General features: G+C 42.6%; 1 protein-coding gene across 2 annotated transcripts in view; it reads left to right on the top strand.

Annotated features, from left to right (window-relative positions):
• LOC137961314 (uncharacterized) overlaps positions 1-12,802 on the top strand; it is a 42,631-nt gene that overhangs the window by 18,135 nt on the left and 11,694 nt on the right. For both annotated transcript variants that reach the window (XM_068808374.1, XM_068808370.1), the window contains exons 7-9: positions 4,774-4,853; positions 5,062-5,278; positions 12,687-12,742. In XM_068808374.1, the coding sequence (XP_068664475.1) occupies positions 4,774-4,853; positions 5,062-5,278; positions 12,687-12,742 (353 nt within the window). The remainder of the gene's footprint in view (positions 1-4,773; positions 4,854-5,061; positions 5,279-12,686; positions 12,743-12,802) is intronic.

The following is a 12,802-nucleotide window of genomic DNA, read 5'->3' as shown; positions in this document are numbered from 1 at the left end:
AGGAAGTTCTATAACTACTGCAAGAAACATGGTCATATCATCTCTGCCTGCCCCATTCGACCTGAAAGGAAGCAGGGTACTGCTTATCATGCCTCTGCTGCAGCCTCTAGTTCTACTGCATTGCTTGCTGCCTCGCCGGTTGTTCCTATTCTTGCTGCACCTACAACCTCAACAAATCCAAACATACTCACTCCTGAGATGGTACAACAGATGATCATTTCTGCTTTCTCTACTTTTGGGCTCTCAGGTAATCATAAAGTTTCTTCTAAGCCATGGTATTTTGACTCCGGAGCTTCTAACCATATGACCAATACTATTGTTTCTCTTTCCAATGTCAGAAATTATGATGGAAATCAGAAAATTAACACCGATGATGGTAGTTCTCTGCTTATCAGTGTTGTTGATGATCTTTCCTCTTGCTTAACTGATGTTTTTGTGTCTCCTGACCTCTCCACAAATCTTATTTCTGTTGTTCAATTGGTCGATAATAATTGTAATGTCCATTTCTCTCGATCTGGTTGTGTTGTGAAGGATCAAGTGTCAGGGACGATGATCGCGAAGGGGCCTAAAGTGGACCGACTCTTTCCTCTTTATGTTTTTTTTTTCCACCATTAGTCCTAGTTTTCCTTTCCTTTCCTTTGCATGTAATGTTGTTGGTTCTGGACCTAAGATGTGGCATAAACGTCTAGGCCACCCAAACTCTGATGTACTTCGCAAATTATTTAATTCTAGTATATTGGGACAAAAAACATGTTCTTCTCTTGATCTTTCTTTTGAATGTCCATCATGCAAACTTGGTAAAAGTAAAGTTCTACCTTTTCCTCATCATGAATCTCATGCCTTACAATGTTTCGATATTATTCATATTGATGTTTGGGGGATTACACCTGTTGTTTCTCATGCGCATTACAAGTACTTTGTCACCTTTATTGATGATTGTAGTCGGTTTACTTGGGTTTACTTTTAACGGGCCAAGGACGAATTTTTTTCGCATTTAAGCTTTATTGACGATTTTTCGCATTTAAGTACTTTGTCACCTTTATTGATGATTTTTTCGCATTTGTGCTTCTAGAGATTCAATTCTCTTCCAGCATCAAGGTCTTGCACTCTGATTCTGGCGGCGAATACATGTCTAATGAGTTTCAAGACTTTTTTCAAAGCAAAGGGATCATCTCTCAGCGCTTTTGTCCTTCGACACTGCAACAAAATGGTGTTGCTGAGCGGAAAAATCGTCACCTTCTTGATGTGGTCATAACCCTTTTACTTGAATAATCTGTTCCTTCTCGTTTTTGGTGTGAAGCGCTTTCTACTTCGGTTCATTTGATCAATCACTTACTTTCTTCTACGTTACATCATGGTTCTCCCTTCTTTTAAGTTGTTTGGCCATTCTCCTTCATATTCTGATCTTCAGACATTTGGTTGTGTTTGTTTTGTGCATCTCCCTGCTCATGAACGACATAAACTTATAGCCCAATCGGTTAAGTGTGCCCCCTAACGATCTTCTCCTGGCGCCTGCTCCTACTCCTGCTTTAGCTTCCACCACTCTTCGCCGGTCTACTTGCCCTTCTCGGCCTCTTCATTGGTATGGTTTCTCCTCCACTGTCTCTCGTGTGGCTACCTTATCCACTATTTCCATTCCCACTTGTTACAAACAGGCCATGGAACATGCGTGTTGGCAGAATGCAATGCAAACAGAACTTCGAGCTCTTGAGGAGAATCACACTTGGGATATTGTTCCTTGCCCCCCTACAATTAAGCCTCTTGGAGTAAATGGGTTTTCTTTGTAAAACTTCGCTCTGATGGCTCTTTGGATCTGTACAAAGCTCGCCTAGTAGCTCTGGGCAACAAACATGAATATGGGATAGATTATGAAGATACATTTGCTCCTGTTGCCAAAATAACCATAGTTTCGAACTATCTTAGCTATTGCTGCTTCTCAGTCGTGGCAATTGCATCAGATGGATGTGAAGAACTCCTTTCTTCACGGTGATCTTCACGAAGATATCTACATGAAGCTTCCTTGTGGTATGATTCCTTCTCCTTATGATGTTTGTAAGCTACGACGTTCTCCATATGGACTCAAGCAAGCTCCCCGTGCTTGGTTTGAGAAGTTTCGCAATACGCTTCTTACCTTCCGGTTTACACAAAGTCAGTATAATTCTTCTCTCTTCTTCCGCAAGTCGGCATCGGGTATAGTCCTTATCTTGGTTTATGTCGATGATATTATTATTATTGGAACTGACTGTGGTTTGATTACTAATGTTCAATAGTTGTTGCATGCCACTTTCCCTATGAAAGATCTTGGCCAGCTCACATACTTCTTAGGACTGGAAGTCTATCATCGGGCCAATGGTATTTTCTTAAACAAGCAAAGTATATTCAAGATATTATTACCTTGGCTGGTTTGGAGGACACTTCTTCTGTTGATACTCCTATGGAGGTAAATGTCAAATATAGGAAAGATGAAGGGGACCTTCTAGATGACCCTACTCTCTATCAGCGCCTGGTTGGGAGTCTCACTACTTGACCACTACTCACCCTGATATATCCTATGCCGATCATCAGGTCAGTTAGTTTATGTTCTCTCCTTGTCATCTCCATATTGCTGCAGTTCGACGCATCATCCGGTATCTTTGAGGTTCTCCTACTTGTGGGTTATTCTTTCCTACATGCTCCTCTCTTCAACTTTTTGCTTATAGTGATGCTGATTGGGCTGGGTGTCCGGATACACGTCGATCTACTACGAGTTGGTGTATGTTTTTAGGTGATGCCATAATTTCATGGAGATATAAGAAACAAGATCGTGTTTCTAAATCCTCTACTAAGGTTGAGTATCGTGCCATGTCTACTGCTTGTTCTGAGATTGTATGGCTACCCCTCTTCATGCTGATAACACTAGTGCTATTCAGATTGCCACCAACCCTGTTTTCCATGAACGCACCAAGCACATTGAGGTTGATTGTCATTCTATCCAAGATACCTTGGATAGTCGGGTGATCTCTCTTCCTTAAATTTCTTCGGATCTCCAAGTGGCCGATGTCTTCACCAAAGCAATGACTCGGCAACGGCGTCAATTTTTGGTTGGCAAATTGTTGTTGGTTGACTTACCAGCATCAATTTGAGGGGGGAAGTTATCGTATATTTGTATTTATGAAAGGGCATTATTGTAATTTTCTGTATCTAATAACTTAAACGCTTATATCTATGTATCGGGAGAAATCAGATCATCGAAAATAAAATTTATCTCTTGATTTGCCTTCGTTCGGAGGAATCGATTGTCATGTATGTTGAGAGAATCCGACCGTGGAGGGCGCTCCACAAAAAGAATTGAATCTTAGGAGAAGCCAGTATCTTCTAGGCGGTAGAGCTGATGTGAGGAGGTTGGGGTTCAAGTCTGCCGGTGATGAGTAGATAAGCAGAGGATACTGAAAAAGTTCCATTGGGGTCGGGCGCCTAGAAGAGTGTGTCCAAAGTGGGGTCCAAATGTCAACATCTTGCAGGTCCGATAAAAGCTGAGAGGCTAATATAGCCTCCGAATCAGTGAGGCCATGCTAGAAATGGAAATTCCAGCACCTATAAATCAACAACCATGGCATTCTGAGAGGAGCAAAAGATCTGCCTAGATCCATACCGTTGCACCAACAATCTGACCAGAAACGAATTGTTTCACCATTGCCAGCATTGAAGTTGATCCTGACACGAAAAGAAGTGAGCAGGGGATAGAGGGAATGCCAAAGAGGGGAGAGACGTCGTTGGTCTACACCCGTGATCCATCATCTTCCATCTAAGCGAAGATTCATAGCCACCAAAGGTCTCCAAATCGCATTTGGATAGATATTGAAACGCCAGAACCATTTCAGAAGGCAAGCTGAATTCATGTCGCTAGTTAGACGCGGGCCAAGCCCGCCCAAAGCTTTGGGTTGTCAGACATCTGCCCAATTGACTAGTGGTACTTGAAATGCTCCTCTACATATATTTTTAACAAGTTTTAATTGTATGCAACCAATCCAACTGAATGTGCTCATTCAATCCAATATCTCATTACAAATTGACCAAAACCTCCTAGGCGCTGCATGCTTACCTGAGAATCACCTGACCAATAAAAAGAGTTACCCTCTATCCGAAGAGAAAATAAGAATCACTGCATAAAAATTCTCAAGCCACAGTAAGGAATGAAGCTCCAGTTTGTTCGGCCACAACACCCAAGGGAGTAGAATGGACATGAATTTGAATTTGCAAAGAGTGTAAAGATGAAGGGAGAAGCCTTTAGCATAATTTTAAATACGAAACCTCTATTTAGATGCTGGTGGTCGATTATCTAAATAGTATAAACACTTGTTCTTATAAGCTCCACTATCACCTAGATCTTCTAGAGATTGTGAAACACAGAATGGAAAGGAGAATCGACAATAAAACTCAAGAGACTGCTCCTAGACATCTACATTAAATGAACTTCTAGTTGGAAAAAAGATTCATGAGTATATTCTTGTCTGAGGCAGCTAATCCTTGCCTAAACACTCATCTAGATATCTATGTGAGTGAACCTGAACCTCGGTCTTGAGCAGTTCCATGGTAGCCCTAAGACATCGGTCTCTTATGAAAAAAGGATGTGCTTGACCTTGTTTCCATCTCATATATAGTACTAACTTCATAGTTTTTCTCTGAGGTGGCAGAGGACAACTACGGAATCGCTTCACAGATTGAATCTCTGAGGTATTTTATGTTGTTTGCTTGATTTTTAAGATTCTAATTATGTATGATTACTCCTTGCAGATTTTGGAACTTGACCATCTGATTGAGAAGAAGAGCAGTACTCTGAGCGTTCTGGAAGATCTTGATTGTGTAGTTCAGAGGTACCTCTCGTCAATATTATCTATTTCTAAGGCAGTATTTACACTAAATACCAGAATCCCTGGCTGCTGCCATTGGCATTTAATTGGGGCCAGTCTTCGCACTATTCTTTTTTTTTTTCTTTCTTCTGTTAGAAAATACTAGTTGGCATTTGATTGTTTTGTGATGCAAGTCTCAATAACGTTGTCTCCACATGTTCTTGTCCTTCAGGGTCAAATTATTTGAGCAGATTGACGATATAGTATCGGATGTTAAGGTTATTGAGTTAGAAGGCAATTGCATTAGGTTATCAATTAAAACCTTTGTTCCTATATCTGAGAGCAGATTGATCCAACGTAGGCAAGAATTTCTGAGTGGGCAATCTGTTGTAGACCATGAATTGTTAATAGAACTTACTGATGGGACTCTGCAGCTCCAGACTGTGAAGGTATGTAGTACTACTTTAGGTAAATTTCCATGTGATGTCATGTGCTTGGCTTTTTAGATATGTTTGTTACTAAAAGTGGATTGAGTCCTACATGTTTCAAAAACTTCCTTGGAATTGCAACAAAGGTGTGAGTGTGCTTAGAATTGTTATATTGGAAATATTTTATTGGAAATCTGTTTTAGGTATATGATATTCCAGAATAAATATTTCCAAAGGGGGTGCTAATGTGTTTAAAAGTGTCATATTGGAATTCTTTTACTGGAAATCTGTTGTAAGTATATGAGATTCTAGAATAAATATTTCCAAAATATAGAATTCTAGAGTTAGTGAGATAACTAGATTCTCTTTACCATATGTGAGGTTTATATTACAAATCTATCTTGAAGCCCTTTTCAAATACCACAACATTGCGAATACAACCTCAAAAATGAACTTTTCTAGGAGTCTCCGTAAATTGTCTTTCCACATCAACAGATATAAGAGTACCACATCCGTTTTGGTTAGTGTCTATATTCTGATTTATCTTAGCATAGTTATGTTAGATAGATAATTTTATTAAACTTTTTTTTTAAATGGGGAGGGACCCAATTTAGCACACGAATCAGCAGTCGAATTGGCTGATCTAAGAACATAGACCAAGTACAAGAGGTAGTGGAAACAATGTCCATAATATCAAGAAAAAACTGCCAGTGATGCCATGAGGGGAAAGAGGCAGTGAAACACCAGTCAACGACGACTTTGTAGTCTCCCTCCACAATAAGCGGACCTCTGAAGCGATTCTGCAAAATGCAAAGCCCGTGGAGGAGACCAGAGAGCTCAGCAGTGGTCTAATCTGCAATGCCGAGAGGACCAGAGTAAAAAATAATAGTTGTGCCTCTTGGATAAAAAATCACCCCACCAAAGCCAGCCAACCCCAGATTCCCAAAAGCGCTACCGTCAAAGTTAAGCTCATCGTAGCTGGTGGGGGGGAGGCTCCGAAGCAGCAACCCAACGGCGCGCAAAGGGAATGAACATATGAGCAATGATCTTCTAGTTGGTGCGGGAAGGGGCATAGGAGAGGCAGTCAATTCTTTCTGAGTGTGAATCCAGGTGGAGATGAGGTTTGTAGCAGCATAGATCACCTCAGCGGCAGAGTGCGAAGCACGGTTAAGCCGTCTAGAGTTCCTCTCTGTCTAGAGGCACCAAGGGATGTAAGCGACACAAGCAACTAACAATAGCTTGCCGAGGCTGGGGAGACGAGTCCCATATGAGTAGCGGCACATGGTGCTCAGGTAAGGAGGATGCAGAAACTGAGCCCATGTTGTCAATCATAGAAGTCCAGACCTGCTAGGCAAAAGCATAGTGGAGGAGAAGGTGGCTGATAGTCTCGGCTTCCACCCCGCAAAAGGGGCCGAGAGGATCAGGAGTAGTGTTTCCTCGCTTAATAAGATTGTTAACAGTGAGAATCTTGTTGCGGCAGGCATTCCAAAGGAAAAATTTCACCTTGGGAGGAGCCAAGAGCTGCCAAGCAAAGGCGGCAGAGTGAGGGGCGGGAGACTGGATCCAACCCATAAGATGACGATAGGCCAAGGAGACCGAGAAACGCCCACTATCATCTGGAAGCCAGATCAGCCGGTCAGTCACTAGAGGGCAGATCTTAACACTGCCAAGACCATCAATCATGTCACACGCAGATATTGCCTCCACGTCAATAAGGCCACGTCTCAGACGGAGATCTTAGGAGCCATTCCCCCACGCATCGGAGAACGAGAGGTCACGACAGGAGGTGATCTGAAGAAGATCTGGGTAGAAAGAGGCAAGAGGGCCATCGCCCGACCACCAATTCATCCAAAAATGAAGGCTGGAGCCATCCTCAACAAAGAACCAAATAACATCACGGAATGTGAAAATACATGGAACATGACCTTCAAGATAGGTGAGAGGTGACGTTTGCTGCCGCTAGAGATCCATCTATCACCAAGATGCCAAAGCTTGGAGGTCACCATTGGTTTCCAGGAGGCTCCCAAGGGGAAGTTAAGTTTCTAGAACCACTTAGTAACAAGGCTTGTCCCATCTCCTTGGTGCATTTGATCCCAAGGTTGCTCAAGGATTTCAACATACAAACATCGTCCCAACAGACAAGATGGTAATAGAACTCATTCCCAGTGCCATGCGACTTGAAGCGTCTCTTGATCTTGTCAATGTGCTAGCTGATGGAGGCGGGCAAGGCAAGAATGAGAGAAAATAGTTTGGCATACCCTCAAGGCACAAATTGAGAAGAGTCAGTCTACCTGCCTTAGAGAGCATCCTACCCTTCCAAGTGGAGAGTCGCTGCTCAAGCCGCTCAATGACTGGGGCCCATAATCCCATCCGGGGTCGACAATTAGTAAGAGGAAGGCCTAGGTAGTGAGAGGGGGTAACTGCAACCGAGCATCCTAGAGTTTTTGCCATGTGTTGAAGCAGGGGGGTCAATATGATATCACATGATGGTCGTCTTTCCTTAGTTAACCTTCTTACCAGAGGTGATCTCAAATAGGCCAAGAGCGGCCTTAATGTTGCAGACCTGATCAAGCGTGCTAGCACTGAAGCAGATAGTGTCGTCCGCAAACTAGAGCAAGAGAATATCAAAACAACTCTGGTCAGAAATGGCCTCTAGCCAACCAATATTGCGAGTAGAGTAGAACATAGATTACATGTACTCAGTAATAATGTTGAAGAGAAATAGGGAGAGGGGGTCTCCTTATTGAATGCCACGAGAACCCTGGAAGAAACCGCAAACCATGCCATTAAGGAGCAAAGAGTAAGAAGCTGAGGAAATGCAACTGCGAATCCAAAATCTCCATCTATCCCCGAAACCCATGCGCTGCATAATGTTGTTCAGAAGGGACCAACTCACCCAGTCAAAGGCCTTCTCAAGATCAAGCTTGAGAATAAACCTCAGTAGACCCATCTTGACAAAGTGATTGATAATCTCGTGTGCGGCCATAGCTGAATCGAGGATGTCCTGACCTCTAATGAAAGCACTCTGACAACTATGGATGATGGTGGGAAGAATAACCTTGAGCCGACTAGCTAGCAGACTAGCAATGATTTTGTACGGGCTTGAGACATGGCTGATTGGTCTTAAATCATGAGGACGCTCATCACTAGCTTTCTTAGGCACCAGGGCAATAAGAGAGGCACCAACACTCTTGATGGTGATCCCTCGGTCATTAAAACTGCAGACCGTGGTAATGATGTCCGATTTCAGAGTAGGCCAGCAAGCTCTAAAAAATTTGCTGTTGTACCCGTTAGGCCCTGAGGCCTCATCTCAAGGAAGACCCAAGACCGCATCCTCGACCTCCAAGACCGAGAAGGGAAGCTCAATGAAAGCTGCCAAGGCGGGAGAAATCGAAGTGAAATGGAGCATAGTCAGGGTGATGGTGGCACTTCCTTTGTAAAGATCTGCAAAAAAATTGAGAAGAGCGTCAGTAATAGGGGCCCTATCCGAGGTAACTTCATTGCCAATAGACAAGTAACCTGGTTAGTCCTCCGGCGGGCCGAGGCGATGGTTTCAAGTTTCATTCAAAACAGACTTGTATTGTGTTATAAAATCAGAAGAAGGGTATTTTGGTCATTTTAACTTAGCTGTAATTTCAGGAGATGATATTACATTGTTCAGCATGTTTAAATTTCTTTGTAGTACAAATTTCATGTAATTTTGGTAAGTCTATTGGGAGATATAAGGGTTTATGTAAAATGTAACTAAGTAGGGGTAATTTTTGTAATTGTCTAACACTTAAATGAATAAGAAGAAGTAGGGGTCATGCTTGACCCCCATCCAGAGCAGTTTCTCTCAAGCTCTTTTCTCTCTTTCCTCTCTCCCTCATTCTCTCTCCAAAACTCTTCAATTTTTACTTTTTTTTATCAAGGTATCAGAGCATTAAGGTTCTGGAATCAAGCCTTCTTGTTCTATTTTCTTTCTCTTTTGAAGCCAACAAGTTCAGAAAAGGGTTTTTTGAGGTTTGGTCTTGACTGGATACAAAACAAATAATTTTTTCTCATCCTTTTTTCTGCCTAAACCTTAGGGTAGTTGGCTTCTACTGCAATTAGGTGCAGTGTAATGCTGGGATAGAGTCCTAGAGAACTTTTTTGGCTAGGGAAAACTCCCAATTTTCTGGTGCACAACCCATTACAGGATTTTTCCTACTTGCATCGTCCCTTAAGAAGGTGATATCAACGTGGAAATATGGTCTATTGGGTGCCAAACTAGTATACACCCGGTGGAAATGAACCATAATCTTCATGACACACAAAGTCTTGCTGTCAAGGACATAACATAGTACAAACGCTTAGTAGGTAAATTGATCTATGCTATAGTTGTCAAGCCTGATATATCCTTTGATGTGGAAGTGGTGAGATAGTTCATGGAAAACCCTCAGAAAGTACATTTAGAAGTCCGTCAGAAAAGGAATTGATCAAGATGACTGAGCTGGTAGGAGGGGCGGGCCAATTGAGGGGATAAGGGGAGATTTTTTGAAATTCGAATTTGGGCGAGCGACGAGGGAGTGGGTGAACTCGGCCTGAGTCAGGGCTGAGTCAGAGGGATTGGGGTGGGTTTAAGTGGACTTGGAGCGAGTCGGGGTAGAATTGGGGAAGCGGGTGATGTTGGGTTGGAGAGCTCATGAATTGGGAATCATTAGGGAGAGGACTTCCAGATCATTGAAAGCAAGATGAATCCAGAAGGTAGAGTTGCTGGAAATAATTTTGAGGGTTTAATGGCCACTTGTTGGACGGATCCTTTAGCGGATTAGAGTGGCCGTTGATCTGAAGTATGTCGTCATAGATGTTGGCAATATAGTCGATGGTGTGCCAACACCAAAGTTTAACAGGAATGCCCAGGGCAGTTACCCATTGGCCCGACAAAAAACGTGTGAGATTTGGAGACCAATCTAGTAGCTGCTCGAGAGGGGAGGCAATGTCAACGATAGCGGTTTGTGCCGTGAGTCTATCTTCTGTTGTTCTGAAGAGGATTAACCAGTGGAGTTTGGTGATATGGGAGACAATAGGCGCTTCCGTGAGTAGAAGTCGGTTGGCAAGCCATTGTAATATGAGGGGCTCAAAAGAACATGAAGGGTGGGTGATAGCCATTGTGGCTTTGGAGAGGCAGCTTGTTCTGTTGGAGAGGGCCTGGGCTGGGAGGGTGAGAGATGTGAACTCCGGGGTGTGTTGAACCAGGGGAGGGGGAGGAGGTGGAGGCGTGGGATCAAGCTGGTCAGAGGTGGGGGATGCGTCGGTGGAGTACGGGGGTGTGGTAGAGGGAAGTGAGGGGTGTTGGTTGGGCTGGTCTAGGTGGAGTTCAAAGGTGGTTGGAGAGGCGGAATCTGTGTTGCTGTGTAGGCAATTTGCAAAATGCAGGTGCAGAGGGTGGTCCAACCGAATTTGGTGTTTGTGAGTTGGGGTGAGAAGAGGATATTGTGTTTCTGTTTCGTTGAGTGATACTACACTTCAGGGAGCTGAGGTGGAATTGGGTGAAGAGGTGGAAAGCGAAATCGCCGGCCCACAAAGTGTGGCCATTGCCGTGTTCGGATTTGCCCGAAAGAACCTTGTCGAGCAAGTGGAGGAACAATTTTGCTCTAGTGATTAGTATTGTGATGAAGAATCGCTTCATCCCCGACTTGGAGAGGATGCGGACAATGTCACCGGATTGCTCATGGGTCTTTCGGATGGTAGTGATCGTCTTCCCATATTGAAACTCAAACACTAGATTTTGGCCAGTTGAGGCTAGATGGATTCTTCTTCAAGAGGTTCGGCTGACCACCGTTTGCCAGCCGTCGTCGAGATTGCCTCGAGGACCAGGTGTCGCATGTGTGCTGTGCTGTTGCTGTTGCTTTTGCAAGAGAGACCTTCTGCCATTGGATTTAGTGCCGAGTCCTGCCTGAGGAGGTGAGGGGGAGACGGTGATGAGACGCTCTTGAGTGGAGGAGTGCCTAGCCTGAGGGGGGGCATTGGGGCAAACACCACTCGGGATGCTTGAGGCACCACTCAGGAATCTCGAGGACTCCATGCTTTCTTGTAATTATCACTTAAGAGTTTAATAAGAAGGGGAGTTCGTGCCTTTCTAGCACAAAATCCAATGGAGACGTGGCTGCTTCTTCCTCCTTCTCTCAATCTCTTCTTCATCTTTCTCTCTCAAATCTCCTTCTTTACAAAAAACCAAAGAAGTGACAAATGGAGAAATGGCAGAACACTTGCTATCAACCTCCACTTTTTTGTGTGAAGATAACTGAAGTCTATCTGCCTCCAAATAAGTCAAGTACTATTTATAATGATATCTTTGGCTATAAACTGGACATTTAAATGTGTATGTTGTGTTGTCCTAATAGTATTTCCGAATTTTCAAGAATTAACCAGAAATTCTGGATTTACAAAAATTAAATAGTTGGAACAGTTATTTCTTTGCAATTTTTTTTTCTTATGCTTGAAGTCCATCAATCTTCTTTGGTGATTGCTCCTTGATAGCAGATCACTCTCTCACGAGATGGGTAGTCTATTTGAGGATTGGTGTGACCACTTTAGCATATACTTATATAGATTCTAGTGGCCTATCAACCTACTTGACTTTAATGAGGATTCTCGCTCTATCTCAACTTCCCACTCAAGTTTAAAGTGGTTAATGCATCCACCACCAATTGAGATTGATCCCAAACATGACACCCAACACGTGGGGTTCATCGGACTCAATTCTTATGAAGTTTTAAATAAAAATGTTTTTAAAAAATAATATACCTCAGATAAAAGTCTTAACTGATTCCTAAGATCAAAGAAAGTGATATTGGGAGGTGATCATATTAATGGGCTCAAGGCCCAACCATGTAATCAAATGGTCACCTGTCCAATTTGCTATGCAAACACTATTATATGGTGATGTGACAACTTGTCAGTTCATGGTCCAACGCTCAACCCCCTATACGCAGCCATCTCAACATATGAAGGTCTAGTGAATCCCAATTTTCTCCATTATGACCCAGACGAAATTTTGAGCACTTAGGCTTCATGACAGTATCGATAAGACATATCTCAATGATCAACTACTAAAGAGATGAAATTCCATAGAATCAAATAATGCATGCACAAATTGGTAGAATGGTGATTTGAGTAGGGCAAAATAGCAAAAGTGCTAACATATTGTATGACTAAAATAACCTCCAACTAAGACTTCATTTAGCAAATCAAAGTTGAAACTCAAATTTTATTTAATGACTCTAATGTGCCCACATTGTCCCAGATTTTATTTATCATGAGTTTACTGTACTCGTTTTCGTTTCATCTTGTATTTTTTTTTGCTTTCTTCTGTTGTTTGTTGACTTTCTTATGCTTGTTTTGTTTTATCTTCTTTGTATTATTTTTTCTCTCTTTAATAATATTCTCATCATTTTTGATAAAAAAGATTTTCCCAGATGATGTATTTATTAGAGAAGTAGTTGATGCTGCCAAGTTGCGAAGGTTAGTAGATGCAATCTTTATTCGCATATTAAACTCTGTTGTCATTTGGAGTGTAAATTA

Source organism: Aristolochia californica, unplaced genomic scaffold (assembly GCF_029961685.1).
Source record: "Aristolochia californica isolate CCGP_79_NKW_82.1479 unplaced genomic scaffold, dmAriCali1.0.hap1 SCAF_1, whole genome shotgun sequence".
Classification (NCBI taxonomy): Eukaryota; Viridiplantae; Streptophyta; class Magnoliopsida; order Piperales; family Aristolochiaceae; genus Aristolochia; species Aristolochia californica.
Note: the sequence above shows the minus strand (reverse complement) of the source record. Positions and strands in the feature narration are given on the sequence as shown.